The sequence below is a fragment of the Mya arenaria genome, chromosome 14 (assembly GCF_026914265.1).
Source record: "Mya arenaria isolate MELC-2E11 chromosome 14, ASM2691426v1".
NCBI classification, from domain to species: domain Eukaryota; kingdom Metazoa; phylum Mollusca; class Bivalvia; order Myida; family Myidae; genus Mya; species Mya arenaria.
The window spans coordinates 56,855,006-56,882,772 of NC_069135.1; the positions used below are offsets into that span (position 1 = coordinate 56,855,006).

The 27,767-nt window shown below is 34.3% G+C and overlaps 1 protein-coding gene across 1 annotated transcript; it reads right to left on the reverse strand.

Annotated features, from left to right (window-relative positions):
* Positions 1–240: 240 nt before the first annotated feature.
* Positions 241–27,722, reverse strand: LOC128216547 (structural maintenance of chromosomes protein 1A-like). The gene is made up of 27 exons (XM_052923144.1): positions 27,453–27,722; positions 26,212–26,288; positions 24,413–24,559; positions 23,358–23,506; positions 21,812–21,980; positions 20,573–20,785; positions 19,597–19,682; positions 19,192–19,240; positions 17,370–17,486; positions 16,908–17,122; positions 15,784–15,919; positions 14,883–14,960; positions 14,139–14,350; positions 12,807–12,969; positions 12,241–12,299; positions 11,838–12,033; positions 11,201–11,269; positions 10,677–10,810; positions 10,401–10,522; positions 9,776–9,861; positions 8,594–8,812; positions 7,262–7,465; positions 6,026–6,138; positions 5,187–5,355; positions 4,289–4,537; positions 2,901–3,011; positions 241–1,199 (listed from the first exon to the last, which is right to left on the reverse strand). Exons 1-27 carry the CDS (start codon positions 27,562–27,564, stop codon positions 1,092–1,094), a joined length of 3,762 nt encoding a protein of 1,253 aa, XP_052779104.1. The 5' UTR covers positions 27,565–27,722; the 3' UTR covers positions 241–1,091.
* Positions 27,723–27,767: the final 45 nt, after the last annotated feature.

The window sequence follows — 27,767 nt, forward strand, 5'->3', positions numbered from 1 at the left end:
AAAGACCATACCACATCCTGATTGGTGTATACTGCGTTCCCCTACATTGATGAAGTTCTGACTGCGTCCTGCCAAATTTTTGAGGACATAGTGCAAACATGGCTTAGTGTGATCTGAGCATTAACAATTTAGTACACAAGAACCTGGTTCAATTCAATAGAATCAAAACATACCGTGTAAAATGTCATTTTTGTGACGATTTTCCCTAGTTAGACCTTGGTTAAAAACAAGAACACACAGTGTCATTAACATTTATTGGAATATTCACAAATATTTACATTTACAATACTTTACATGATTTAAATTACAACAATGAAACTTCAATGCATTGTAAGACTCAAATGTGCATGAAAAGTCCAACTGTTCTCATTGACAGAAATGTTTGCTTAAGGCAGAATTAACAGCACTAGTCTAAATAGTTTTATGCCATTTTCCTCATGAATTAATGAACTCACCATCTTGAATATCATTTAATTTATGAAAAGCCATGAATTATTGCACATGAAAAAGATTGAGTAAATCTGAAATTTAGGTCGTTAAGCTAAAAATCTATTAAATCTTAACAATCTCAAGCTTCTATCTGACACTGAGATGGTTGAGTCAAGCTTCTATCTGACACTGGGATGATTGAGTCAACCTTCTGTCTGACACTGAGATGGTTGAGTCAAGCTTCTATCTGACACTGAGATGGTTGTGTCAAGCTTCTATCTGACACTGAGATGGTTGAGTGAAGCTTCTATCTGACACTGAGATGGTTGGGTCAAGCTTCTATCTGACATTAAGAAGATTGAGTCAAGCTTCTATCTGACACTGAGATGGTTAAGTTAAGCTTCTATCTGACACTGAGATGGTTAAGTTAAGCTTCTATCTGACACTGAGATGGTTGATTCAAGCTTCTATCTGACACTGAGATGGTTGATTCAAGCTTCTATCTGACACTGAGATGGTTAAGTTAAGCTTTTATCTGACACTGAGATGGTTGATTCAAGCTTCTATCTGACACTGAGGAGGTTGAGTCAAGCTTCTATCTGACATTGAGATGGTCGAGTCAAGCTTCTATATTACACTGAGATGATGGTTGAGTCAAGCGTCTATCTGACATTGAGGAGGTTGAGTCGCTCGTCTTCCTCATGTTGGTGTGGATCTTCGTACTGTGTCAGGTCCAGAGTCAGAACGTTACTGATCACGCAGTCTCCTTGCTGAAATCAGATCAAGTTTAACAATGAGAACAATATGCAAGGCACATTGTAACAAATGGGAGATAAAATAATAACAAATGGGAGATAAAATAAACCCATTACCAGGGCTTCTAAAAATCGCCAATTTGCCTGTCAGGACAGATTTTGATCATGCCGGACCAATCTCAGTAAATGCAAATGGCTAGAAAATTGGTCCAGAACGGTTAAATCAATTAAAAAAGTAGAAACCGTAATTGACAAACATTGTTTGTCATTCACACATCCCAAAATAGCCATGGAACATCCTGGAGGGCAATAACTTTGCTCTGTGTTAATTGACTTTGCTGTTTTATTACATCAAAGATGAGTCAACTTTGCCAATTCTTTCACATGTGAACTGTTGTCACATTTCTGCTATGAAGAGCCATAATCATTAAAGGATGTCATTGTTACCCTGCGAAGCCATAAAATTAAAAACTAATTATGCCCTTATTAATGGTGGGAATCAGTGCCAGTGACTATCAATAATCTGTTCCTCTCAAGTAACCGATTATCGATAGTACATTGGTTTTTGACAATTCCTTAATTGTAGTTATATTCTTGTACAATAACTCGTAATCATTAACTATGCTTACGTTATGTGTATGTTTGAAGTTATTTAGTGTTGTTGCTGCTCTCGGCCATATTGTTAATGAGAACAAAATTAATGAACACTTCCAAATGCATAAAAGAACTCAAAGGAGAAAATTGGCTGAAATTAACCAAACGCAAATAATGAGAGGAAAGAAGAGAAAACAATTGAGGATCGATTATGACCAAATACAATTGATTTTTGCCAATTTCATGCCCAAACCAATAAATTTTCGATTATAATTGATCATGGAAACGTCACTAGCCCTAATGGGAGATCAAATGCTATAGGCTTGACCAACTGCAGAGACTCAATTTCAATATCATTGAGTCCTATGAATGCGCCACTTTCTGTACATCATTTGAAGAAAATATTATAAAAAATAAGAGAGTCAGGGTCACAAGTCCAGATTGATTAAGATTTTCAAATGCCCTTTCAAAAACCTGGCTAAAACCCTAAAAGAATGTGTGCACCAAGTTCAAGTTAAAAATGCGAAATAGTTTTTTTCCATAAAACAGACAGGCTATTAATGAAACTGTATTTCAAAAACAACAACATCAAAGTAGGTTTACAGGCAATTTTCCCATTGTGAACATTTGCGCCAAATTCCAAATCCCCTAATGCATAGCCAAGTTACAGCCCTGTTAAGCCTTATATAAAGACCTTTTACTGTGATCTTGACCTTTGACCTACTGACATCATTGATTGGAATTAACACAAGCCCTGCACTGGTAAAATGTCTTCTGGGCTTGCTTTAATTCTGAATTATATATAGCAGGGCTTGTTTAAAAATTTGATGCCAAGCAATAGTATAAGAATTTGGGTTTGTTCATCCAAAAGTCTAATTTCGGTGACTGTGACATGGGTCTTTGAGGTTCTCATTGTGAACATTTGTACCAAGTTAAGTTACCATGTGTGCGAGGCTGAGTTAAAGGCCAGACAACCTTTATTCGAATAGAAGGCCGGACAGAAACATGGACATACTTTAATAAACTTGAACCCCCACCATTGCAGCAATTGAGTCAAGCTCACATCAAGGGGGGTCAACAAAGAATGGTCTGGATTCTGGTAACATAGATGAATTTACTAACCTCGGGGTAAATACCGATCAGCGCATCAGCTCTGTTGTAGAACTCTTCTTTCAAGGAGATAACGATACACTGGAAATGAATCTGTGACTCCTCGCGAATGTAGGCCGCAACCTGCGAAAAAAAAAACAAGTTACTGTCAGGTTGTATTGACAACTGTTACATCTAATACTGTGAAATATGAATATTCATGGGACATTAATTTTCATGGATTTCATGGGTTGGCATATCCACTATCAAGATCCCAACAAAAATTTGACCTTCAAGTCGGACATCATACTTTCATAACCCTAAATCATTGTTTATTTTACTGTTAAAATGTCTTATATTATACATTATATTATCTAACCTTGATGATAATAAACTAAAGTCAATTATTAGTATAATAATAAATTAAAGTAAATCATAAGGCCTAAAAAAAAATTGTTTGGTTAGGGTTACATCCTTTTCAAAAATAGGTAAGGAGGCTTTTTTTTATAATTTTTTTTTTATTAGGCTTTATATATGAATGTCATTATCATCATTGGAGGATAGTGTTAAAGTTATCTCCTGTATAACCATTTAAGGTTTTAAACTCCATATTTAAAAACCAAAAAAAAAAAGATTTTTATTTTTTAAGTTTTTCATTTTTTTTTCAAACTGACTATAAGAACGGTAGGGTCGGTGCCTATTCCGTAGGTAGGGTCGGGTAACCCAAACCGAATGTATTTTTTTTTTAGGCCTAAGTACTTGAATTCAATTTTTTTGACATTGCTGGAACATTAAAACAAGCTGATTATTAACGCCAAGTGTTTGAGCATCACCACTTGATTTTGTTTCCTTGATCAAATATTTTATCGATTATTTAATTAAACACCCTTACATGTTTTCAGTTTGCAAGAATACTTAACTGATATCTAATGGCTTCAAAATTTTATATCCTTTATGTGGGTGCATCTTCATTAATGACCCTTAAATTACCCATCAAACGATAATTGACATGGGTTTCTACATTATTTGACCCAATTGTAGTGTCATAAACTCCCTGACCTAGATGATACAGGGCATGAGAACAGCGCATGACAATTTATAAGTAAGCATTCTTTTTCTTTTTTCAAACAGGAAAATACATGAATAAAAGAACCCACAGATTTATCCTTTTTTGAACAACCACGAAATTTCAAGCCCACAAATACAAATTATTTCACAGATGATCAAATGTCTCGAACAAGACTTCAGAATAGAATATACATCTTTTAAAAACATAAACTACATCCAGTTTTAAAATGGCTGTTTCTGTTCTATTGACAGTAGTGGAAAATGCAACCATGGCACAGGCCTAAAATCCTTTAGGGGAATTCACACAATAAACATATGATATAACCCATAGGTTCAAGTTTACGAAGCCCCACCTTGCCGATGTTAGTATTATCCAGGGCAGCGTCAATCTCATCGAGAACAAAGAATGGAGCCTGCTGGTAGCTGTGAATGGCAAACAACAACGCCAGGGCCGCAACAGTCTTCTCTCCTCCGGACAGATTGTCCATCGGCCGGAACCGCTTACCAGGGGCCACACAGTTGTAATTCACACCATCGAGGTACGGCTCTTCAGGGTTTTCAGGACCCAGAAAGGCCTGTGCCGACTGATTCCTCGCAAGAGACTGAAATTGAAATTTAACATCTGTTTTGATTGTTGAACAGAAAAACATAACAACAACGCAATGAGGGAACACTAGCATTCTTAAAACTGAAAATCGTCACCTCCAGATTGATTTCTGTGACAGTAAATAGTATAAAAATCGGACAAACCCAGACCGATCGAGATTTCAAACTTTAAGAAGCCTTGCTGGTGTTCGTCTGCTTTTATTGTGTTTTTGATCAGACAGAAAGGTGTATAAGACTATAACTGTTAATGCCAAAGATATGTCTCTGGCAACATGTGTAACAAGTTTTTTTTAAATATTTCAAAACAACTTTTGAGTTATGACCAAGGTTTTAGCATTTACAAAATGCTGACACCGCCGCCACCAACACCAAGTTAATCAGAATAGCCAGCCGTTTTCTTTTTGTTTGACTTTTTTTTATCTGAATTTCCAAGTCATAATTCACAAGAATGGTATTATTTGCCTTTATATTGTAAATTAAACTGGATTTTTTGAAAAACCAAGCTATGAGATGACAGTCAGGCTTGATTTACGCATCTATAGTCATCATGCCAATTTATTCCAAAAAAAGTGGAAAGGGAAGTTGAAGGGCCCAGTAAATAAACTTTATTTTTACATTTAATTCATGTCACAATGAATGACGTACCTTGTATATTTCATCAATCTTATTCGAGACATGCTCAAAACAGTGCATGAATCTGTCATAACGTTCTTTCCGAACTTTCTCAAACGCCTGTTTGGCCTTCTTTGCTCGTTTTCTGGCATTTTCGAATTCCTCCGATGTCTCCATTAATCTTTCTTTGACACCATCTAATCTGTAATGAAATTTCATACAATCTTAAAAAGTATCATGTAAATTATATGTTTATAAATATTTGCATATAATGTCAAAGGGATTTAGCTATAAGGTTTTTTAAAGTGTGCAGAACCCTGTCCTTTTTTGGAAGCACCCTTCTGTCCTCATGGAGACCAGTGTTTGTACCCTTCTGCCTTTATAGAATTGAATGCTTCCAGCAATTAAATAATTCTACAGGTTTATGTGATTATAAAAACATACTTGTAACTACTTAAAGTGACTCTCTTATTCAAAACCAATACATACACATGTATAACAAACATAAATGAGTGATAAACCTTAATGAACTTCCTAAATAATGCATTTAAATGGAAAATATTGACTGATAACAAGATTGAAATCATGTATTTAATAGATGAAAACACAAAAATATTAAATGATTGTTGAGTGCTAAAAGATTAACTGTGATCTACCGTATCATAATGCAGAAATACAATGTTTCTTTCAAATTAAAATTGGTATCCTTCATAAGAACCATTGTTTATTCAACATTTATTCATCCATTTTGCCAGAGCAGGGCTTGCAGGCTTGTGTCAATTTTCGATCACTGAATACCGCATTTTTAGTTCGTCAACCAAGGGACATCACTCAAAATTCATCTACTCAATTTCAAAACCAAGCGTACTTACTTTTCCATAGCTTTCATGTTGGGTGCGTTGATTCTTTGTAACATGGAGACCATGTCTGATACACCCTTAGATAGGTTTTCTATTGTCTTCTTGATTTCTCCTGGCTCATCATTCTGTAGAGAAGAAATAAATATTTGTTAGCTTTAAGTGACACCTTTATTCAAAATCAATAGTTACACATGTATAACAAACATAAATTTTGAGAGATAAACCTTTAACTACTTCCTAAATAATGCATTTGGGGAACATATTATTTACTAATAACAAGATTGTAAACATGTATTAAATAGCAGTAAAAGCAAAAATATTAAATGATTGGTGAGTGCTAAAAGATTAACTGTAATCTACTATCATCTCCTAAGGTAGAAATACTGTGTTTTCTGTACACTTCTTTCAATGAAATTTAACTCATTATCCTTCATAAGAACCATTGTTTTCGACATTTATTAATCCTTTGTGGTATATTAAAACAATTGTATTAATTGTGGTAAATCTTATCTGGAGTAAGTGCATCTTTTTAAGTTCTTAAAGTGACTCGTTGATACAAGTAATTATCTGAAAATTATCTGAATTATGTAAATTTACTTAAACTTTAGTACTAGTAGTATTCATTGAATCGGATGTGACACCGGTCACAAGCACCCATAATTTTTCCAGTTAAAGCTTCATGTACACTCACAGATTGACCGTTATGACAACTTTTTATTTTTTTGTTTTCGCATGAGCCAATTTTTGCGTTAATGTCTGAAAACTAGTGGCAAAGACTGCTGACCAAAGGCTAGATCGCCATTTTTCATATTTATGTTCACAAAATGATGTTTTATGAAAATCAAAGAAAAATGGAATTTTCGGCAGATTTCCAAACAATTAAGATTTGTTTAGTTTTAAGTTAACTTAAATGACTGAATTGAAGGCATTGATACAAAAATCAGCAGATTCTGAGACAAACTAAAAAATGTCAGAACTATCACATTGTGAGAGTGCAGCTTTAAAGTTACCAAAAAATTGACCCCAGACAGAGGTGAAACGAAAATACAACATATGTAATATATTTTTGATAAAATATACTGAATCAAGTCTTTATTTTTAAAGGGATCCCTTTAAAAATAAGATTTATTCAAGATGCATTATCAAAAATATTTAAGTAAAATCTACAGAAAGTGGCATCAAAATTTTGGCGAACAAAATAATAAGTAAAGTAATCCCTTCTTTCTAACATATTTTTCGGATACATACGTCTTTGAGATCATCATCCAGTTTAGTGTAGTCAATAATAATCAGAGCCTCTTTCTCATAGATTTTCTTGGCGCCCTGACTGTTCAGGCTGTCTAGTCCCGGGTCCGTGCCATCCATCTGTGTTCCATCAATGACGCTCGAGGCTTCGTTCTGGGTAATGTCGTCCATTTTACCCTTCCGCATAGGCAGACGAATATTGTCCATCTTTGATGTAAAATAGTAAACATTTATGCATCAAAAACATGTAACATGTAACTTGGAAACAGTTCCATCATTACCAGGTGACCTGTGGTCATGAAAATTGGCAAACATGTTCCATAAATTTTACTATTTGTCCTATGGTCATGAAAATTGGTATATATGTTCCATCATTATCAGTGACCTGTGGTCATGACAATTGGCAAACACATTCCTACTTGAAAGATTAAACATACTAAAAGCAATTCAAAACTTGACTATGTTGGTCCATACAGGTCATTTTTTGACTTTTGTTAAGTTAATCTGCAGTATTGATTTGATGTTAGTGATTATTAATTATTATTATGCCTCACTTATATTCTCTATGTTAAATTCCCTATATCCGAGCGGTCAATATTTTTTAATAATATTATATTGCCCAGTAATGTTAACTGGCAAAGTAATATCACATGCGCAAAAAAGATGCGCGTGCGTTTTAGAATTTTTAATGAATAAAATTGCATAACAAAACCGTTCAAGTTACCAACTACGATATGAATTTTTTTTTTAAAAATACTATTTTGTCAGGACATCAGAGGCAGTGGAAACTGAATTCTTTACCTTTTGCCTCTCATACGGAGGCCGATGGAAATACATAAGTTGAGTCTATAAAGATTCCAAAAGTACAAAAAGGTCTAAAAATAGGCATGTTTTGGTTTCCCAAGGCTGAGGTGGTAAGCGCTTATTAAAATGTGTTGTTAATCTGGTTACAACCGGTGTTTGCATTATTTCAAAAGGTCATTTGCAACAAAATGACAGGTAACAATGTAAACAAACAATAATTACAGAATATATTGATTAAATTTGAAAGTTGTGTAATGGTAAAAATCTTATATATGTATATAAATGTAACTGTGTTCGGTATAATAAAATAAAAATTTCATGGCTTCCAGTGTGACAGAACATATTGTCAACATTCGGGTAAATACTGTTACCCTCAGCTTCGGCTCGGGTAACAGTATTTTCCTCATGTTGACAATATGTACTGTCACACTGGAAGCCATGCAATATTTATATATTAAAATACCATGTTCATTCATAAAAACACCTACCTTTTATTATTCTAAAAGTAAAAAGATAAAATGATAACAATACCTTGCATGTTTTCAAGAGACTATGTCTGTCTGCTCGTTTCTGTTCCAATCTCGTTTCCATCTGTGACACTTGCTTCTGGGCTGCCGCTATTTCCTTGCTCTGGGCGTTTAAGCGTTTCTTTATTTCGTTGATTTGGCCCTCAAAATCATCCACCTCGGACTTGATTGTGATTCTCTGCTGCTTGCACTTGTCTGCTTTCTGCATCTCTCGATCTATCATCTGAAAGTTCACCATATAAGTATCTTATTATGTGACATCATCAGTGAAAATAAGCCTTTGGAGGAAAAAAAGACATTTCGATTTTCGCTAGCTGAATCCTCTTCACAGGTAATCATAGCTAGTTTTCATTTTCTTTTAAGATGCTCTCTACTCAATTTTACAAATATCATTTTTATTTAATTTTGTTATCAATTTTACACATACGCCGTAACGGTATCATAACTATTTAGTTTTGTAATGGTATCACTTAATTGTGTTTGTCCACGCTTCTTACTTACGTGTTTATGAGAAAATATTGGCACTACCGGTTTTATATACTTGTCTAGCTTTTTTACACAAGAATACCATAAAAACCAGTTTTAATATACAACAGAGTAAGATGTTGTTATTTTAAACAGACTTGAACATTGTTTTTTCTCTCCTAATGACCTACTTTTTATCGGACATTTCTAATAATTACAGTTGATCTAGTTTAAAGGGATCATCATGAAGTTTCATGAAGATTGGGCAGTAAACATGGCCATAAGAGTATTAACAAGTTCGTAAATTGGTCATTGACTTACCTTGACCTAGTTACCTACATTTTGACCTCACCATGATCCATAATTGAACTTTACCATAATGTAACCAATTAATTATATTTGGCCAAGTTTAATGAAGATTAGGGAGAATTTCTGGCTTCAATGATATACAAGCTTTACGTGACCTGGATGCAATTTCTTTATTGCTTAATATATCTTAAAATTAACCTATTAACTTGACTGAAATTTTTGTAATAAAAACAGATGTCTCCCCCCTCTGCACATTGTCTGACTATGGTAAACATTGATGACAAGTTATTTCAAATCCTTCAAGAAGTTCAAGTTGAGTAGAGCTGGCTGAATCATGTGCACATTGTCTAAATATATTGAACATTTGTGAGTAATTTTAATATCCCGAGAATATTTAATGTTTTCTAGTTACCTCCATATTTCTAGCTTCATCGTTTCGAACTTTGTCCAATTCCTTTTCATCATCCTGCACAGCTTTTTCCCACTTCATCACGTTGGCTGGAAATCCACAAGAATACATGTGAAAACAAGAATGCCCAAGAGGATCCCAATGCTCATCTATTACTGCTGTGGTTTTTGGTAATAAAGGGGTATAACTCAACTATGATAGACTCCAGAGATATTGGTCTTGCTCAACATATGCATTTTGTTCCAAACAAAATGTGTACCAAGTTTCATGTGAATATCTTAAATGTTTGTTTTAAGGCCAAGGTCACAGGTTTTGCTTGACACTAACATTGTCAAGGTAAACAAAACATATACATATGTATCCAGTGTGTCTCAGGAAGGAATCATTATAGAATCTTTATCAAACTTAACTTATACATATGTACCCAGTGAATCAAACAAAAGAACTTTAAAAAAATCTTGGCATCCACATCAAACTTAAAACATTCATTTGTACACGAGGTATCCTGGTAAGGAATTATCAGAAAGTGTTTACCTTTTTATCATACTTAGCATATACATATGTACCCAGAGTATCCCAGGAAGGAATTATGAGAAATTCTTGCCATCTTTATCAAACTTAAACATACCCAGGGTATCTCGGGATCGCTCAAACTCAATCTGATTTTGAAGTCTGAACTTCTGGTTCTCAAACTCCAGTCTCTTCTTTGCCCTCTCCTGTTGTACAAGCAATTCTCTCTCCTCGTATTGCCTGAAACAGACACAGAATTTCAGAAAATGTATTTATGTCAAGGGGCTCAAACACAATGATTATGTGGGAATTGGTTGATGAGTAATGGTTTTCAAATGGATTTGAAAAAAAATCTGATTTTTTTCTGTCCCATTTTTCAAACAACTACAATTACCTGATATTTTCCACACCAATCTGGGCACAGAAGTCCTCAAAGATTTCGTCTTCAACTCGGTTCGTTCTGTCTTTTAGAACACGGATCGTTTCCTCACGTTCGTTCATCTGTTTTTCCAGTTGATGCATTCGTGGCTTTGAAAAAACAAAAAAAGAATAATTGAACAATTATTTCAATTAAGTTAAAGCCCTACCAAAGATGGGCAAAATAAAGTATTTCTTTTTCTGGACTTCCAAATTTCAGAACCATTCCGAATGGTAAAACATGTACTTTTTTCCCCAAATATTCTGAAAAAGAACACACAACCCGAACCATTTATGTATGGAAAAAATTGGTGTATTCTTACAGAAACAAAAACTCAAATCAAAAAATCATTTTTTTCTCTTCTGTTTTTCTCTTTGTAAGTTAACTTCAATATATGTATGGAAGAGTTGTTAAAATCCTACAGAAACAAATTTTATCAAATTCTTTTCTCTTTATCTATTGTATTTCAGTAATTTTTAATATAAATCTCCAATGAATACCTCAAATGTGTGTATCTGTTCCCTGTAGTTCTTCAGATCCTTTTCATTGTGGGTGAGATGCTTGCTTTGCTGTAAAACACAAAGAAATCATTCGTAAATCATTACAAAGACATGACTGTCTCAAGCTATATCAATGGTCGAAATTAGCACAAGCCCACAAGCCATGCACTGGTAAAATGTCTTTTGGGCTTGCTCAAATTCTGAATTTTATATAGCAGGGCTTGTTAAAAAAGTTGATGCCAAGCAATAGTATAAGAATTCGGGCTTGTTCATCCAAAAGTCTTAATCAAATATTGTTATGACTTAATTGTAGCAAAAGGATTTTTTTTCTACAAAATCCAATTTTAACAATAAGCTGGAAATTTCATCCCAAATTGAAAGAGAAATGTTTACTAGATCAGAGTTAACACATAAATGATGTCGAACTGTAAACGCCACTTTGACAGCAATTTTTTTTAAAGTTACACTCTTATTTAAAATCAATAAATGCACATGTATATCAAACATCAAAAGTGTGACAGGGGACTAATGTGGAAACCACATGATAACTTACCGTAGTACCTCTTACAAGTGAATGAGTACTTCAGCCTCGCCTCCAAGCCCTTGATCTGTGATTGGATCATGTTAAACAACTTACCGTAGTATCTCTATCAGTAATGGAGTACTTCAGCCTTGTCTCCAAGCCCTTTATCTGTGATCGGATCGTGTTCAGCTCTGACTCCTTCCTCTTTCTCTTGGACATTTCCTTCAGTTCATTAGTGAGTCGCTCTTTCCGCTGTTTTAGTTGTCCCAGCATCTTCTCGTCCCAACGTCGCGCTTTCGCCTTCAGATCACTGTTTAAAGAATAATAAAACTTGTTGACTGGTGACATAGCAGAAACATGAATTTGGTGTGACCTTCAGTAAAAAGTGACTGGTGACATAGCAGATAAATAAGTTCGGTGTGGCCTTAAGTAAAAAGTGACTGGTAAGATTCCAAAAACATGAATTTGGTGCGGCCTTTTAAAAAGAGACTGGTAATATCACAGTGGAAATACAAACCTGGCACCACCAGATATGACACCAGACTTCTGAAAAAGTGTCCCGTCCAGAGCAACAGACTGCAAGAAGAGAATGTGTTTTATTTTAGAGCATGTTAGCAATATAAGTCTTACCATATTATATAACTATAACAGATCTTTGAAAAAGAACCACAAAAATTAATCCTATGGAGTTCTTAAATACTCAAAACATGGGCAAGTTTTTATACGTTAATATAACATTTTACAATGGCTCTGTTTGGTATTCCATTCATATAAACTGTTACTAAGATTACTCAGAGCTGCTAATGAATTTAGGCTCCGCCTACTGTCTTATGTTATTATTATCATTGTTGCATGCTTTTGTACATATCAGAGTTGTGTTTACTATCATGAGATGTATATCGTTATTAAAGAAAAACACAAACAATTGTGTTTATATACACTGATCTCACAATTTTATAACAGGCCTGTTAACATCACAATACCATCCCCCCCCCCCCCTACTATTCACACGTCTTGGATGCTTTAAAAGAAAAGCGAGTTACAAGTACTTATCATCTACAAGTAAATCCTTGCTGGACAAACCTTATGCCTTTCCTGCAGACCAAAGGCCACTTTCCTTGCATCCTCAACCGTTTCGCAGACGAGGGCATTACCGCAGGCAAATATGAGAGCTTTCTTAATGGATGGCGGATCATAGCGGATCACATCCACCACCAGCTTCACATTCTTGGGGTCACGAATCTCTCTGGGAAAAAAATGTACTTTTAAGTTATCGGTACAGAACTTTTGTTTTTGTTTTATCACATTGCAAATAACATGATAAAATCTGGTATGAATCGAAACCCTAAATGTTGAAATATGATATGAATATCAGGAGGCAACAAGAAGGTGTCCTAGCTGCATATTGCAGTCATTGAAATTAGTCTTTTGGATGAACAAGCCCGAATTGATATACTACTGCTTGGCATTCCGTTTTTGAACAAGCCCTGCTGTAAATAACGCAGAATTTGCGCAATGAGTTTCATTATCTTATGTACATGAAGGGGGCAATTAATACTTTGTAGGCATTCATGTTCTTTTAATTTCATATATAGACATGTTCTGTAAGATTTCAAGGAACATCTGGAAGATGTCCCAAAAACAGTCTGTTTCACCAGACAAGTGTGATAAAATTTGAGTGGGTGGGGTAAAATATTACCAAATTTACAATAAACAAAAACAATAGAAAAAGGGAGCCAAGAAAAGAGCCTTAAGCTTCCAATGCTGCCTGTTCTGGTTGTTGTTTTTTCATTAGCAATATCTTTGACACACATCTCCAGTGGTCGAAATTAACACATTTGAGCAAACCCTACACTGGTAAAATGTCTTCCAGGCTTGCTCAAATTCTGAATTTTATATAGCAGGGCTTGATGCCAAGCTTTAGTCAACGAATTCAGGTTTGTTCATCCAAAAGTCTAATTTCAATGATTGCATCATGATCTCAAAAAATACAAACATCTCAATTTTTTTTTACAAAAGTATGGAAAATGAGATTCTTTTTTGTTAAAAGACGGAAATCATAAACAGTAATCTGGTGTGTGTCTATTACGCAGTCTGTGCCTTAATTTTTTTTCAGCACTTGTCCTTTCGGGCAAGTAATTAAAGAAAACCACTTGCCCAAACACAGTTTTACTTGCCCAAAATAACCAATTCATGCGTAAATATACGAAAGCCAATATTTCAATATAATAATAAAGGTCAATCAGGATTTGTGAACTGTTGTTGAAGAAGTTATAAAAACAGAGGGATCTAAATTTCGAAAAAATGCACTTGCCTGTTGGGGCAAACACCTGGGAATTTTTACTTGCCCGAAACAGTCCCGGGCTTCGGGCAACCCAGTTATGACGAAGACTGATTACGAAATCCTTTTCTCACCTTAGTTTCTCATTCACTGGCTTGACATCAAGATAATCCAATGGCAGAAAGGTCTCGGGCTCGATCCTCTGTTCCTTCATGTACTGAATGCACTCCTTGGCGGTCTTCTGCGTGTCACAGATAATCCCGTCCATGTATTTGCCCAAACATTTTGTGATAGCGATCTGGTACTTTTTGTGGCTTGGTTCACAAAGGTCGATTAATCGACCATGCTGAAAATGATAGAATCACTTACATGTATATAAATTTATCACATAAAATATAGGATTAAATGCAGAAGTAAGTTGTTTTGCACGCCACAGTCACCAAATATATATATGATAGCTTTGAAAATACCTGACTTTTTTCCAACATAAAACTGACAAGCTAAAACAATGAGTGTTCTGTAGCTTTTGCGATGTCACTTATGACATAAAAAATAGTTCCTGCATAGCATGCTGCCGCAAAAACAGAAACCATACAAAATTGATCATCAGACCCAGAGGACTTTTCAAGATAGCGCTGTCATTTTGATTGTTATTTATTATATCTATCCGTTTGATATTTTTTCAAGTATTTTGTTTTCAAACAAGAAGAATTCAAGGCCAATTAAGCAAAATTTTGACTTTATTTTTTAAGTACTTTTCAAGAAGTGGGCGTCAAACTCAAGGACTTTTTAAGATTTGTGCCAACCTTGAAAACCTTTTTCTTTGAAAAATAACAACAACAAACCGCGACAATCAACAAGCTAAAATCTCTACGTACCACACCGGGAAACAGTCTCTTAAGGTTTTCCAACAGCTCTGCTTTCTTCATGGCGCGAGCTGACTCATGCTTGTCCACCTAAAACACAGATTTATGTCATGAGCCTTTTAAATTTGTTATTAATTAAAAATAAATCCATGCTAATAAACGAAAATAACAAAACAGATAAATAAGAAATACCAATCATAAGTAATTTGTAATAAAAAAATAAATGAAACAAACTTGCCATGTGAAGTTTTTGTACAAGTGTTCTTATTTTTTTTTATTATTCTTAATCGATCATTGATCAATGTTTCAATAACCAGGGCCCTTAGCATTGAGAAGATACCTAAAATTGTGACTTAACAGTTGTATATTTAAAACACCAGTTAAGAAGCTGGGTTTGAAGAATTTTGAGAGAATAAGAATAATCAACATTTCTGTTCTAGTTGAATTGTTAAGATTTGAAATTGTGACCATAATAGTAATAATGACACCAGGTTTTAATATTTTAACTTACAACTTTTCAAGTTTCTTCAAAATCATAGACGTTTTTGTACTTCAAAGAAATCAATTTTTTGAAGTTTTCACCCATTTCTACAAAGTAATTTACTTCCAAACCTCTAATAAGGGAAGCCCTGAACTTGTCCCTGATAATAGGACCTTTTTATCAGTTATGGGGTAGACACCCTAGACCTTTTGGGGAGAAAAAAAGCTTGTTTATTAAGATTTTGGGAAAAAATCTTAGAGAATTCTTTTCAAACAATTTGTAAAATTTAAGAAAAATAATATGAAAATGTTGAATTTCAGAGGCTATTTGGGGAGAAAAAGCAGGGTCTGGCCCTGGAGGAAGTAACCGGGTATAGGCTGCAGAAAAGAAGGCTTAAAAAGGCATTGGATACTATTCATTAGTAAATAATACCTTAGCCTCCCCTAGCTGCTCAATTATTGAGGCTAGATCCGTCTCTATTTCATCAATACGCTGGTTGGCTGTGGTGACCTCTTCCCCAAGCTGTTCCTCAGCGACTTTCTGCTCTTCTATGGCTTGTGTACTCTGCCTGGAAAATCATTTCACAAATTTCTTTTATTCATGTGTACCGTAAATGACTTATTATAAGATGAAAGTGGTTATAAGATACAGGCAATAAAAATCCATGAAAACCTCGAGTAAAAAAACCCTTAATCTATGTTTTGGGCTATAGGACGCGTTGAAAAAATGTTAAAATCTTCTGCCACCATGTAGTCTCGATCATCTAGACGCTTGCATCTGATCCCGGTCATTGACTCTGATCAGAGCGGCTGAATGATTGAGACTAGCCACCATGTTTGTTGACAGTGATAATTTTTTTTTCTCGTGAAATTGGCGATTATTTTATGTTATTTTAAAACAGGCAATACTAATACAAGGCAAAATATTCTTTCTGAAGGTGTTTCTTAAACGATAACGTAAGCAAAAACCTCATATTGTACGTGTTTGTTCTCAAAATGTAAACACCTACAGGAAAGTATAAAGAACATGGCCAAGTGCAAAAAAACAAGACTATCATCGCAACAGTTTGTACTATTGGTATGTTCAACTGCTTAAAGGCAGTGCGAGATTTCCACACCTTATAATATCACTGACTAAAACCATTTAGACAGTGCACAGCTATGCTTCTTTAAATGCATGTTTAATTATTGTTTATACAAAAAAGTATTGAACAATTTTGTTTGTAAAATAATGAAAAATTAAAATAATAAACATTCTACGATACACCGTATCCCGATCTTTGCCTTTTTAACTTGTTTATTTTATATTTTTATTTTGGTCACTAGAGCCACTCATAAGATCAATGAAATTCCGTGAACAAATCACATTCCTGCTAATGACCTCACAATCAATGGTGGTCATGTACTATCCAATCCTAAAGTTATTACAAAGACTTAAAAACAAGTCAATCAAATGTTCTCCATTGGAATCGAATTAAAGAAGCAGACATTCAAACAAGACGAGTCAAATCCAAAGTGTCTTCTATGTTTCGTAGGCGACCCAATAATCAAGTTTACCTGATATAATCGTTGAGTTTATCCACACGTTTCTTATTTTCTTCCATCTCATGCTCTTTCTGTTTGATCTTCTGGAGCAGTTCATTTTTCTTGCGACTCTCGTTATCGTACTTGTCCTGGTCCGACTTCTGCTCCCGCTGAATCGAGTCCATCTCTTGCAGGAGACGAGCTGACTTCTTCCCGGCCTCTTCTTTGAGACGCTGATACTCTTGAACCTAAAAAAAATAGTTACACGAAACAGATTTAATTTTTTGAGTATTATTACGTCCATCGCCAATTAAGATCTTGATATTCTCGGCACTGAATAATAAGTTATTCAATAAAGAGTTTATCAATTGTGTATATTATCATAAAAACAATTCTTTGCGACCTTTTGTAGAGATAGTCAACATGTTTGATCAAATATGAAAATAAATTTAAACCCAATCAAAGTTATTATGGAAAGTTCCGTAAAACCATTACCTGTGATTCCTCAAGTTCAAGGTCACGACCCTGGGATTGCGATTCCTCCTCAATTTGCTCCTCAAACTCCCGACGTTTTGATTCCACTTCCTCCGCCTCACGTTCCAACTCATTGATCTGGGAAAAAAAAACCCCACTCACTTTAGCAATTGTTAAAGGTTGGTTTATACTAATTTATCTTAGCTCAATTATGAGTAAAGCTGATAGCTTAGAATATCACCCTCGAGTCCGTTTCCTGGGCAGAAACCAGTACTGTGACCTTTTTGAGAATCCATGAGAAAGTACCCCTGGTGGGGATTGAACCCACAACCTCTTGGGTGAGAGGCAGACACCAATATACCACTAGACCACTCTCACCCTTAAATAAAAGGTTAAAGAGGCTTAAAAAAAATACATTTGGTTCCGGTTAGCCGACCCTACCTATGGAATAGGTGCCGACCCTACCATTTTTATAGTCAGTTTGAAAAATAATAATGAAAAACTAAAAATTTTAAATTGCTTTTCAATTTGTAGTTGAAAACCTTAAATGCATATACAGAAGATAACTTTATCATTATCATTATCCAATGATGAAAATTACATTCTTATATAAAGCCTAATAAAAAAATAAAATAAAAAAAGCCTACCTTCCCTACCTATTTTTTAAAAGAATGTAACCCTAACCAAACAATTTTTTTTTAGGCCTGAGCTGCACTGGTAATCATAAAACATGTTGAGTCATTTCTGAACTTAAGTCAAATTTAAAGAAAAGTATGAGTGTTTTTAACATGAAAGTATTTTGAATCAAATCAATGTTAATTAAGTATTCCAGATTTTATGAATTTATTATATCATATGAAGTGAGATACTTAAGACAATGACTTATGTAAGAAAATGACTTAAGATGTTTAAAGAATACCAGCCTTGTATGAGATCTAAAAAAAAAATATGTCTGTTTCGGGTAACCCGACCCTACCTATAAAAATGCGCCGACCCTAACTATTTTTTTCCGTTTCTGAGCAAAAAAATTATTCCTAAGCGAATAGAGAGTTACGAAGGGCGGATAAATGCAGATTTTAATCAGAATTATTGTTTATATGATAAAACAAAGTCAGGCAATGACAGTAATGTAGGGAAGAACTCCATGTGCAAGAAAACACTCTGAACTTAAGACAGATTTTGAAAAAAAAAAAAAAACCCTACCTACCCTAAACAATTTTTTTTTTTTTTTGGGCCTGAAATAAAATATCACATATTTCTGATTTAAAAAAACAACAAAACAACATCAATGCAATTTGTAGTAACATGAAATAAAATTTCTTAAAAATAAAAACCTATCACAAAAACAAACAAAAAATGGAAAAAAGGTTAATTCAGCATCAGGGATTGAAGCTGTGTACTTCTAATTTGCAGACAATACTGTATCCATTAGTAAGTTGATTGCATAAGGGCTATTCCATTTAAACATATAACCCCCGGGGGGAAGGCACTTTTTAATTATGCCACCCCCCTACAGAAGCAAATTTACCCTTGTGGGGTCCAAATTAGCGAAAAAAGACACCCACCTATATACTAATTAAATAATTGCCTTCCCCCCCATGGGTTATATGTTTTACTGGAATAGCCTTAAGGTATTATGAAACATATAATCACAATATGAAATATTGTTACAACTGTTTTAGCTTTACTTGTTTTATTTAATTAAATGCACATTATCAAATATTTAACTATTTTAAAGTTAACAATGATGATGTTAATCAAGTTAATTTTTTAACAGATTTGTGAACAATCAGCTGATGTTAAGACAAGAAAACTTATTTAACAATATTCTTGTTTCACAAACCTCTTGTTCATGGTTATCGTGTGTCTTTTTGGCCTGCTTCAGCGATTTCCTGTAATGAAAATTTCAAGGCCTTAAAGCGGCTATCTCACAGATTGAACTTTTTTTATTTTTTGTCTAGAAACGAGCAAACTAATGGGAAAAATAAAATGCATCAAAACCGGTGACATTAGACTGCCGACAAAAAATCAGATCGCAGAGTAAAAGTGCATCTTTAAAAACAGGTTTTTTTTTCTGACATAGCTCCCTAAAAAATCAGAAAAGTATTACTATCATTCTTATTTCACCGGTAAATCTCATTAAACCACTAGAAGGCATTTAATAAAAGAATACGTTTCTAAGTCATACTCCCAGATTTATAAAGCAACAATAAATATAAAGATTTATACCCCCCGTGTTTTCACTTACTTGGCACTTTCCAGCTTCTTAATCATATGGGCTGTCTTCTCCTTTGCCTTGATGTAAAGGGGACGCTTTTTATTCAGCTCCACCTCCTGTAAGGAAATGAAAAAGATGGCATGAGAGAGGACTAGTGGTACATGGCCTGACAAATGAATGTTTGTTTTGGGTAACTCGACCATTCCTAATAAAAGCCGCCAACTGTTGTATTTTTCTAAAAAAAAAAAAAAGGAAACAAAAAAATCATTAAAAAGTCCCTTACCTGTTAGAAAAGATTCAATTTTGAGTCACTTATCATAATTTCAAGCTTTATACAGTGCGTGGATGAAAAAAAGCATATAATAATTGCAATAATTGGTGATTGGTCTAGGTAGAGACTTAGTCCTGACCACAATTGGTTCAATATCTATATAAAACATACAACAAAGGATCAAAACCTAAATAAGTGGAGGACTCAAGCACCAATGCTGGTCGATGCACAAAACATTGTGATAACCTTGAGTCATATAATTTCACACATTTTCACATAGCCATGAACGATTGCAGTTTTACCATATGACTTAAAGCTGCACTCTCACAGATTGAAAGTTTTGAAACCTTTTTAATTTTTTGTCTTGGAACGAGCCATTTTTTTGCGAAAATCCATTGAAACCAGTTATATAAGACTGCTGACAAAAATTAGATCGCAGATTTTTATATTTAAGCTCAAAAATTGATGTTTTATGCCTTTTTCCTAAACAGTAACGGTTTATGCCATAAAACATTAACTTTCGAATGGAAATATTAAAATCTGCGATCTGATCTTTTGCCAGCAATCTTATATCATTGGTTTACAGATATTTACGCAAAAATTTGCTCTTTCCAAGACAAAAAAAAATAGTTGTAAAAATGGTCAATCTGTGAGAGTGCAGCTTGAAAAAGCATTTTTTTCATGAAAATATGGAAAAACAAACAAGCTATTATACAAGAAATATTGTTAACTTACACTTTCTTTAATGCTGGATTCCACTTTCGTCAATTCTCTATGCAGTTTGCCCTGGTCTTTCTTCTTTTCCCGGATCTCATCCTCGATCTTGTCTTTCTTCTTGATCTCCTTTTGAAGAGCATGGTTCTTGTGGTTAATTTCCTCCGTAACTTCATCGATGTCTCTCTCGTTGTAGAAGAGGCGCACCAGTGACAGCTCTAAATGTTTCTCTTCCTGTAAGCACAGATATGATCCAGTAATGGAAGGCTGCAGTACCTTGGGCCTATATAAAACCTTTAAGCTAGGGTTTTGGAAGGCTGCAGTACCTTGGGCCTACATAAAACCTTTAAGCTAGGGTTACCCAGCCCTATCTATGAAATAGGCCCGAATCCTGCCTATTTAAGCCTGTTGGTTAAAAAAATTAAAATGTCTTTATTTAAGTGTATGTTTTAAAATGTAGTTCAAAACCACAGTCTTCAAAAGGGACTGTACACCAGATTGGCACCAATTATTTTTTTTCTGTAATGAATCTCGGGACAAATATTTTATAAAATGTTTAATTGTAAAAAAATACCAAAATGTAACAAAAAAATTGAGTCGGAGACCGGTTTCAAACCAGTGTCGCCAAAATTGCAGTCAAGTGTTGTATCCACTGTGCCACGAAGGCTTACCCTAACCAGTTGGAATATATTTAAGCTATATACCTAAATTGGTTATATCACGTGGTAACATCGACTAGCCAATCACGCATACGGAACGAATTCTGCTAGGTAGACATACCTAGTAATCTTTTTTAATAGAAAAATACAAAAATATTTCTACAAAATAAACATGCATCAGAACACAAGAAATTTTGGTTAAAAAAGGCTTAAATTCATCCCACAAGGGGCATTGGCCCCTTGACCCTAACTGGGGGAGGACAGGCTACCTACCCCCGCCTACTTTTGGGATCTTTCCTGCTACTTAAATAAATTTCTACACCCCTGTGTTATCATAAACAATATTGGGTAAAAGCAACCTTAAACAGACAAATAACACAATCATTGTTAAGGATTACTAGTCCTTGTACAAGAATAAAAAACTACAAGGAAGGTATAATGAAACACCAACTGTACTAGCGACAATCGGTTACTTGAGTTGAATTAAACAGGAACTGATTCCTCACTCTACAACCTACCCTATGGTACCTGTTTTTGGAAAGTATGTTCCCCGAATCAAATCATTTTTATTTCAGCCTTGTAACTCATAACAAAAGATTACCAGTTCAAGTTTCAGTTTCTGGTATCGTTCAGCTTCATCTTTCTCAAGTTTAGCTTCTTTTTTCTCCGCAGCGATGCCTTTCTTTTTGTGATAGTTGAACTGTGTGTCTTCCTCAGCCTTTAACATCTCTGCCTTCGCTTTGTCGTACTGCTCTTTTAACTCTCCAGACCTTAAGACAAATCAAGTATTATATATTGTTTTGACTTGCAAACAGTTTTCCTTACAATTCCTGAATGGATCTGGGTTTATATCCGCAAAGCCTTTTAAAACTGCATTCTCACAGATTGACTGTTTTGACATTTTTTTTTATTTTTTGTCTTCGAATGAACCAAACTTAAGCATAAATATTTGGAAACCAGTGATATAAGATTGGAGAAAAAACATTAGATTGCAGTTTTTAATATTTACATTTTTTCAGCTTAAAAAATCAATTTTCGAACGTAAATTTTATATGAAAAACTGCGATCCGATTTTTTGTCAGCTGTCTTATAGCACTGGTTCTCAGACATTAACGCAAAAAATGACCCATTCTAAGACAAAAAATAAATATTTGTCAAATTGGTCAATCTGTGCGAAAGCAACTTTAAAGAATTTATATTAAAGTGAAAATGCTGATTTTTCAACCCGGAATACCAACTACTATATAATGTTTTGAGTTTTCTTACCATTCCTGAATGGAATAGTTACCATATCCACAAAGCCTTTTTGAAGAATTTATGTGAAAAAAACTGAATTTTCAACCTGGAATAACTTAATATCTTTCAACCACAAAGACATTTCATGAATGCAGAAGCAGCTCAAAAGTTTAAAACCTAGCAAACAATTTTTCCACTGTAGGGATATCCAATCAAAGAGTCGGCCAGACTTACAAACTTTCCAGTAGGAGTAATTCAGCCAAATGTGTTTAACTGCATTAGTCTTCAGTTTGTGTAACAGTAAGTTGGCCAAATTTTTATTAATTATTCAATATCAGGGATGTGATTGACCTGGCAGCTGGAGGGCTGAAACAATTTTGGCCATGGGTATATGGGGTGCTCTTAGGCTCAAAAGTGCACTGCTGTAGAAGAAAAAATGGGGCCATAAGATCCGCGGAATTCCGCGAATCCGCAAACAAATCACATCCCTGATTATATGTACAATAATAACTATTGACCGGATCAAATTGCTTTTGCTATATGCAAACTAGCATAAAGATAAACTGTTCATAAATTATTATTATTTTATAAAATTTGCTGTTTGTCATTTTCCGTTACAAATGGACTCGTGAACTTCTGCAGCAATGTGTATTAAACAGCGTAATTCCTCGGATTAGTCAAAAGTTAATCAATGTTATTATTCATTTGTCAATATATATCTATTATTTGGTATAAACCAATCAGATTATTTAAATTTCAAAAATAACTACACCGGTAAAAGGTAACCTGCGTAAAACATACGAAGGTTTTACACACTTTGCTGCTGTTATTCCCACAAACTGCATGTATTAGTAAAGTTTGAGGTTGAAAGTTCCATTACGTTTTCAGACAACATTCCCCGCAAACAATACCTGCTAATTTCTTCAAACATGGCTGTCCTTTCCTTAGCGTTTTTCATGGCTAAACTCTCGACCGTTCCTTGAAAGACAAGGAAGTTCTTCGACTTGACAAGAACCCCGATCTTCTCAAGCTCTTCAGCGTAATGCTGGGCAGACACGGACTGAAAGAGAAAATATTATGAAAGGCTTTTAAGGGCTCAGCTTGCATAAAAAAGCTGCATAAAAAAGTTGTATAAAAATTCAAGTTTTCACGTTCTGTATGTTCACATTATTTTAGGGTTATGACTAACAAGCCAGAATACATTGCGCTAAAATAAGCCCGGCATGATTCAGACTTACATGCTTTTTGAGCTACTTCCTACTTTTTGAGGCTAAGGTCTCTTTTGATCACTTGACTACATCACTGTTCTAACAATAACAAATCTGAGATCTACCAGTTTAATACTGATTCAAAATTATACATCCATACTTGAGTATTGGTAAAGTCAGGGCCTTTTCTGTACATTTTTGGGGAAAAAATCTAGACAAATTTGGAAATATTGTGTCCTAAAATTTACCGCTTTGGTATTTTTTCCCCGCCTATGTTAATTTTTGGATAAAAATCCTGCAAAAGTTTAGATTTTTGGGTCATGAAATAAAAGTTTATAAAGGGTGAATAAAATATCAAGAAAATCTTTGTTGTGGGCTACATAAAATTTCACTGTGATATTAGCGTTACATTTTAACCAAAAATGTCACCCCAAAGTACTGATGAATGGATTTATGATTGTAAATGAACATACAATGTATGTTCAGAATGAATTGTTTCTGCCCTAATACTCAGCAGCTGCAATAGGTGGAACAGTGTTAGTCAAGAAGTCCGGCTTTTTGAGACAGTGATTTCATCTCATTTTGGATTTTTACAGTATCTTGAAATTGTGAAAAAAAAATAATTTGGCATTGGGAATAGGTCAGAATATCAGAAAAAGGCCTGAAAGTCCAGTGTATACCTGTCCACAACCCTGTCAGTTGATTTTACTGTCTGACAAAGACCCATGAATAACAAAGTGAACAGTAATTCCACAAACCTGCCCATTGATTTTATGGTCTGACGAGGAGCCATGAATGACTCGCGTGAACACGGTTTCTTTCTCTGTGACTTGATCAGCGTAGACAGCCGTCACTGATGCCTTGTTTGAGGCAGGCTTTCCAACAGGGGCTCCATGTATTAGATCCTTAAATGAGAGATATATAATATTAATATTACACATGGTGCTACATTATAATGAAACTAAAGTCAAGATAACAGCCATGGTATTAGTAACAAACTATTATTGTATAGGTTTTAGTTACAACACATACAGTACACTCCACACGGAACTACCACTTTCCGTTTTCCTCGGCGGATTTTGGTCATCGCGGACACGATATCCAATTCATCATAATCCTCTTTCCTCGGCGTTTTTACTCGTTCACCCACCGAGGCTAATCAGTGGACCGTATAATTACAATCGCCGCGTTACTCGGAGGTAAAAACACCGCGAAACTCGGAGGAAAACCAATAAGAATTTCCCACTGTATCTAATTTTGTTTAATTTATTTGATTTTTTTGCTACACCCGTAATTATTTATAAAAATAATTTATTTCGCGTACCTAATTTTCGGACATCCAAAGGACATCAATCGTAACGTTCACACTTACAAAGTTTCACAGACGAAGATTATCTATCTATCTATCTACCTAACCGTATACACCACTGTTGACAAGTTAATTAGTAAATACCCATCCTAAACGATGTATTGCATGTAGAAAGAGGAAATGTGAAATATTTATTGGAGGATTAATAAACAACAAGGGCAATCAAGGGATTAAGAAAACAAAGACATGACATTTTTGTAAAACAATCTGCCAATAAACTTTAAAACTTGTACCACACTTATAGACTGTAAGAAGCAATTATGTACAGTTATACTTATTGAATCATCAATAAAAGTCAACACATTCAATGATATAGGTAACTAATTAATGTGATGAATTAAAGTTGGAAATGCAATACTTAAGTTACATTCGAAAACACCACTCAGACACATTAATCCTGCATAACAATATACATGCTCTCCATGAGATCCTCGTGGGTAAAACTGAGTTATGTGATGTCACACAGTGTGACTGTTTGATCTGAAGCCGATAGAATGTGTTATTCATTTCAATGCATGTATAAAATGGTGTTTAATGGGATTTTAATTAACTTGATGAAGGATTTACACTTATATGCGTGATAAATAAGTTTAGAACCATTGATAACTACGGATAATTAGTAAGTGTTAATAAATTAAGAAAAACTGACCGAAAAATATTTACACTTACACGTTCTCAACACCTTCATTACGCCAATCTAATTAAGTTCTCAACACCTTAATATAGTATGAGAAAGATGACAATAACAAACACAAACGCACGCTATGGTATATCTTTTAATTACATAATGTGAAAAACAACAGTTGTTTGACGATGCTGATGAAAATTTACAATAATTGTTTTTAAAAAGAAACTTACTGTACTTTGAAAAATAATTATCTAATTATTTAATACTGTTTTAACAGAAGCAATGTACTGTAGTAGCTATGCACAAAACGCGGAGTTCCGCGATTAGGTCAATAAATCGATACGATCACCGGTGCTACCGGCAATAAAACCCTCCATAGAAAACGATTAACTCGGTGCAACTCGGCGAAATTTAGCGAGGAAAAAGGTTGTGTACTCGGCGGAAATCCGTGATAAATTAAAAACGCCTCCGAGTCACCGAGGAAAGTGGTAGTTCCGCGTGAATACTAAAAAAAGTGCACTGCTGTAGAAGAAAAAATAATAACTAATACCAATACTTACACTTAGTTTTCTGACTCGTAAATTTGAGGTTTTCTCTCCAAGCACAAAGCTAATGGCATCCATCAAGTTGGACTTTCCTGGAATTAAAACAAATGATTTTAAGGCCCTGATGAATAGGTTTGTTTCTGATCACGGCTTTAAGCTGCATTCTCACAGAAGGTTGTTTTGATAACTTTTTTTCTTGTCTGGAAACCAGCGATATTAATGACTGCTGACAAAATATCTGGTCACAGTTTTTCGTATTTATGTTCGTTAAAATTGACAAGTTATGACTTAAAGCGTAATTAAAATTGGCCGTTTTCCAAGCAATTGAGAGCTTGATTCCATTCCATTATCAAACAAGTCAATTTAATTATTTTTAATTCAATTAATGTTTTACTTATTGCTGCTATTTAATGTAATTTTATGTAAATTTAAAAGGTGTTTAATCATTGCAATTATGAAAACTAGGATATTGTTTCTTTATGCAAAAATTTTAACACTTATAACAGAAACTATCTATGACATGATTTTGTTATTCATTTTATTTTTATCAACAGAAAAGCTTCTTTAATAAATGTGACGTTTTTTTTGTTGAAATTGCCAATTTAACAGACTAATTTGAACACATCAATCAAGTCTTTTCAAATACTGCATGAGATTAGTCCTGTTCCGGGAAATTGAATAAATTTACATCAACCAAACAAATTTAACAAGTTGCTTTTTTTATCAATCCCTCGCAGAGCCCGAAATGATCTAGTTATTTAGGCACAGAAAGCCATTTTAACAATGCAGTATTTCTGCCTATTACGATCACTTGGGGATTATGCTCGAAATAAAGTATAAAGGGATATAAATATTTTATTGATATATATTTGACCATGTAATTTCAAAAGCATTGTGCACAAAATAAAAAGTTAATAACTAAAAAAAACAGGTTAAATTCTGTGAACTAAGCTTCAAATGAAACAGACAACAGTTATGCATCTGTGAACTAATTGGTTTAGAGGCCATTCAAGATTTTCTAACTTTGTAAATAAACAATCAATCACAGTTGTTTTAGGCAATCGTAGGTAGCAGTGGCCCTGTTTGATTATTCGAGTAAAAAAATATTTTGGGTTAAATGTCACTAATTTTCTTACAAAGCAGGTCAAGATTCAAACGACTATGATCGTCGGTGGAAGTCCGTAAATGTCACTAGAGAAAGTTTTTAATAAACGTATTATTCAAAAGACAACTGATATTATTGATAATTGTTGTACCTGATCCATTTGGTCCAATAATAGCAGAAAACTTTTTGAAAGGCCCAATCTTCTGCTTTCCCAAATAGGATTTGAAGTTTTCCAACTCGATATACTTCAAATATCCAGGCATTTTTAAACGATTAGCTTAATATGATGGAGAAACAAATTATGATGAAGATGACATATGCAAAATTAGTAAATGCAAGGCATAGACAGGCGAATTTGAGTAAAATTTCACATAATTTTAGCGCGAACTTTGTTTATGCTTTGATATCGCAAATTGCGAGGTTTTCCGAGAATCTCGTCCGAGATATATTTATGTTGTGGAATTTG

Bases quoted from the DNA above. Each gene is read 5' to 3' on its own strand.
- LOC128216547 (XM_052923144.1), bottom strand. From the start codon at position 27,564: ATGCCTGGATATTTGAAGTATATCGAGTTGGAAAACTTCAAATCCTAT. The intron at 24,560-26,211 runs GTAAGTATTGGT...CTCTCATTTAAG, and splicing joins TACGAGTCAGAAAACTAAGT to GATCTAATACATGGAGCCCC. The intron at 19,683-20,572 runs GTAAGTTAACAA...ATTTCCTTACAG, and splicing joins AATCCAGCATTAAAGAAAGT to GAGGTGGAGCTGAATAAAAA.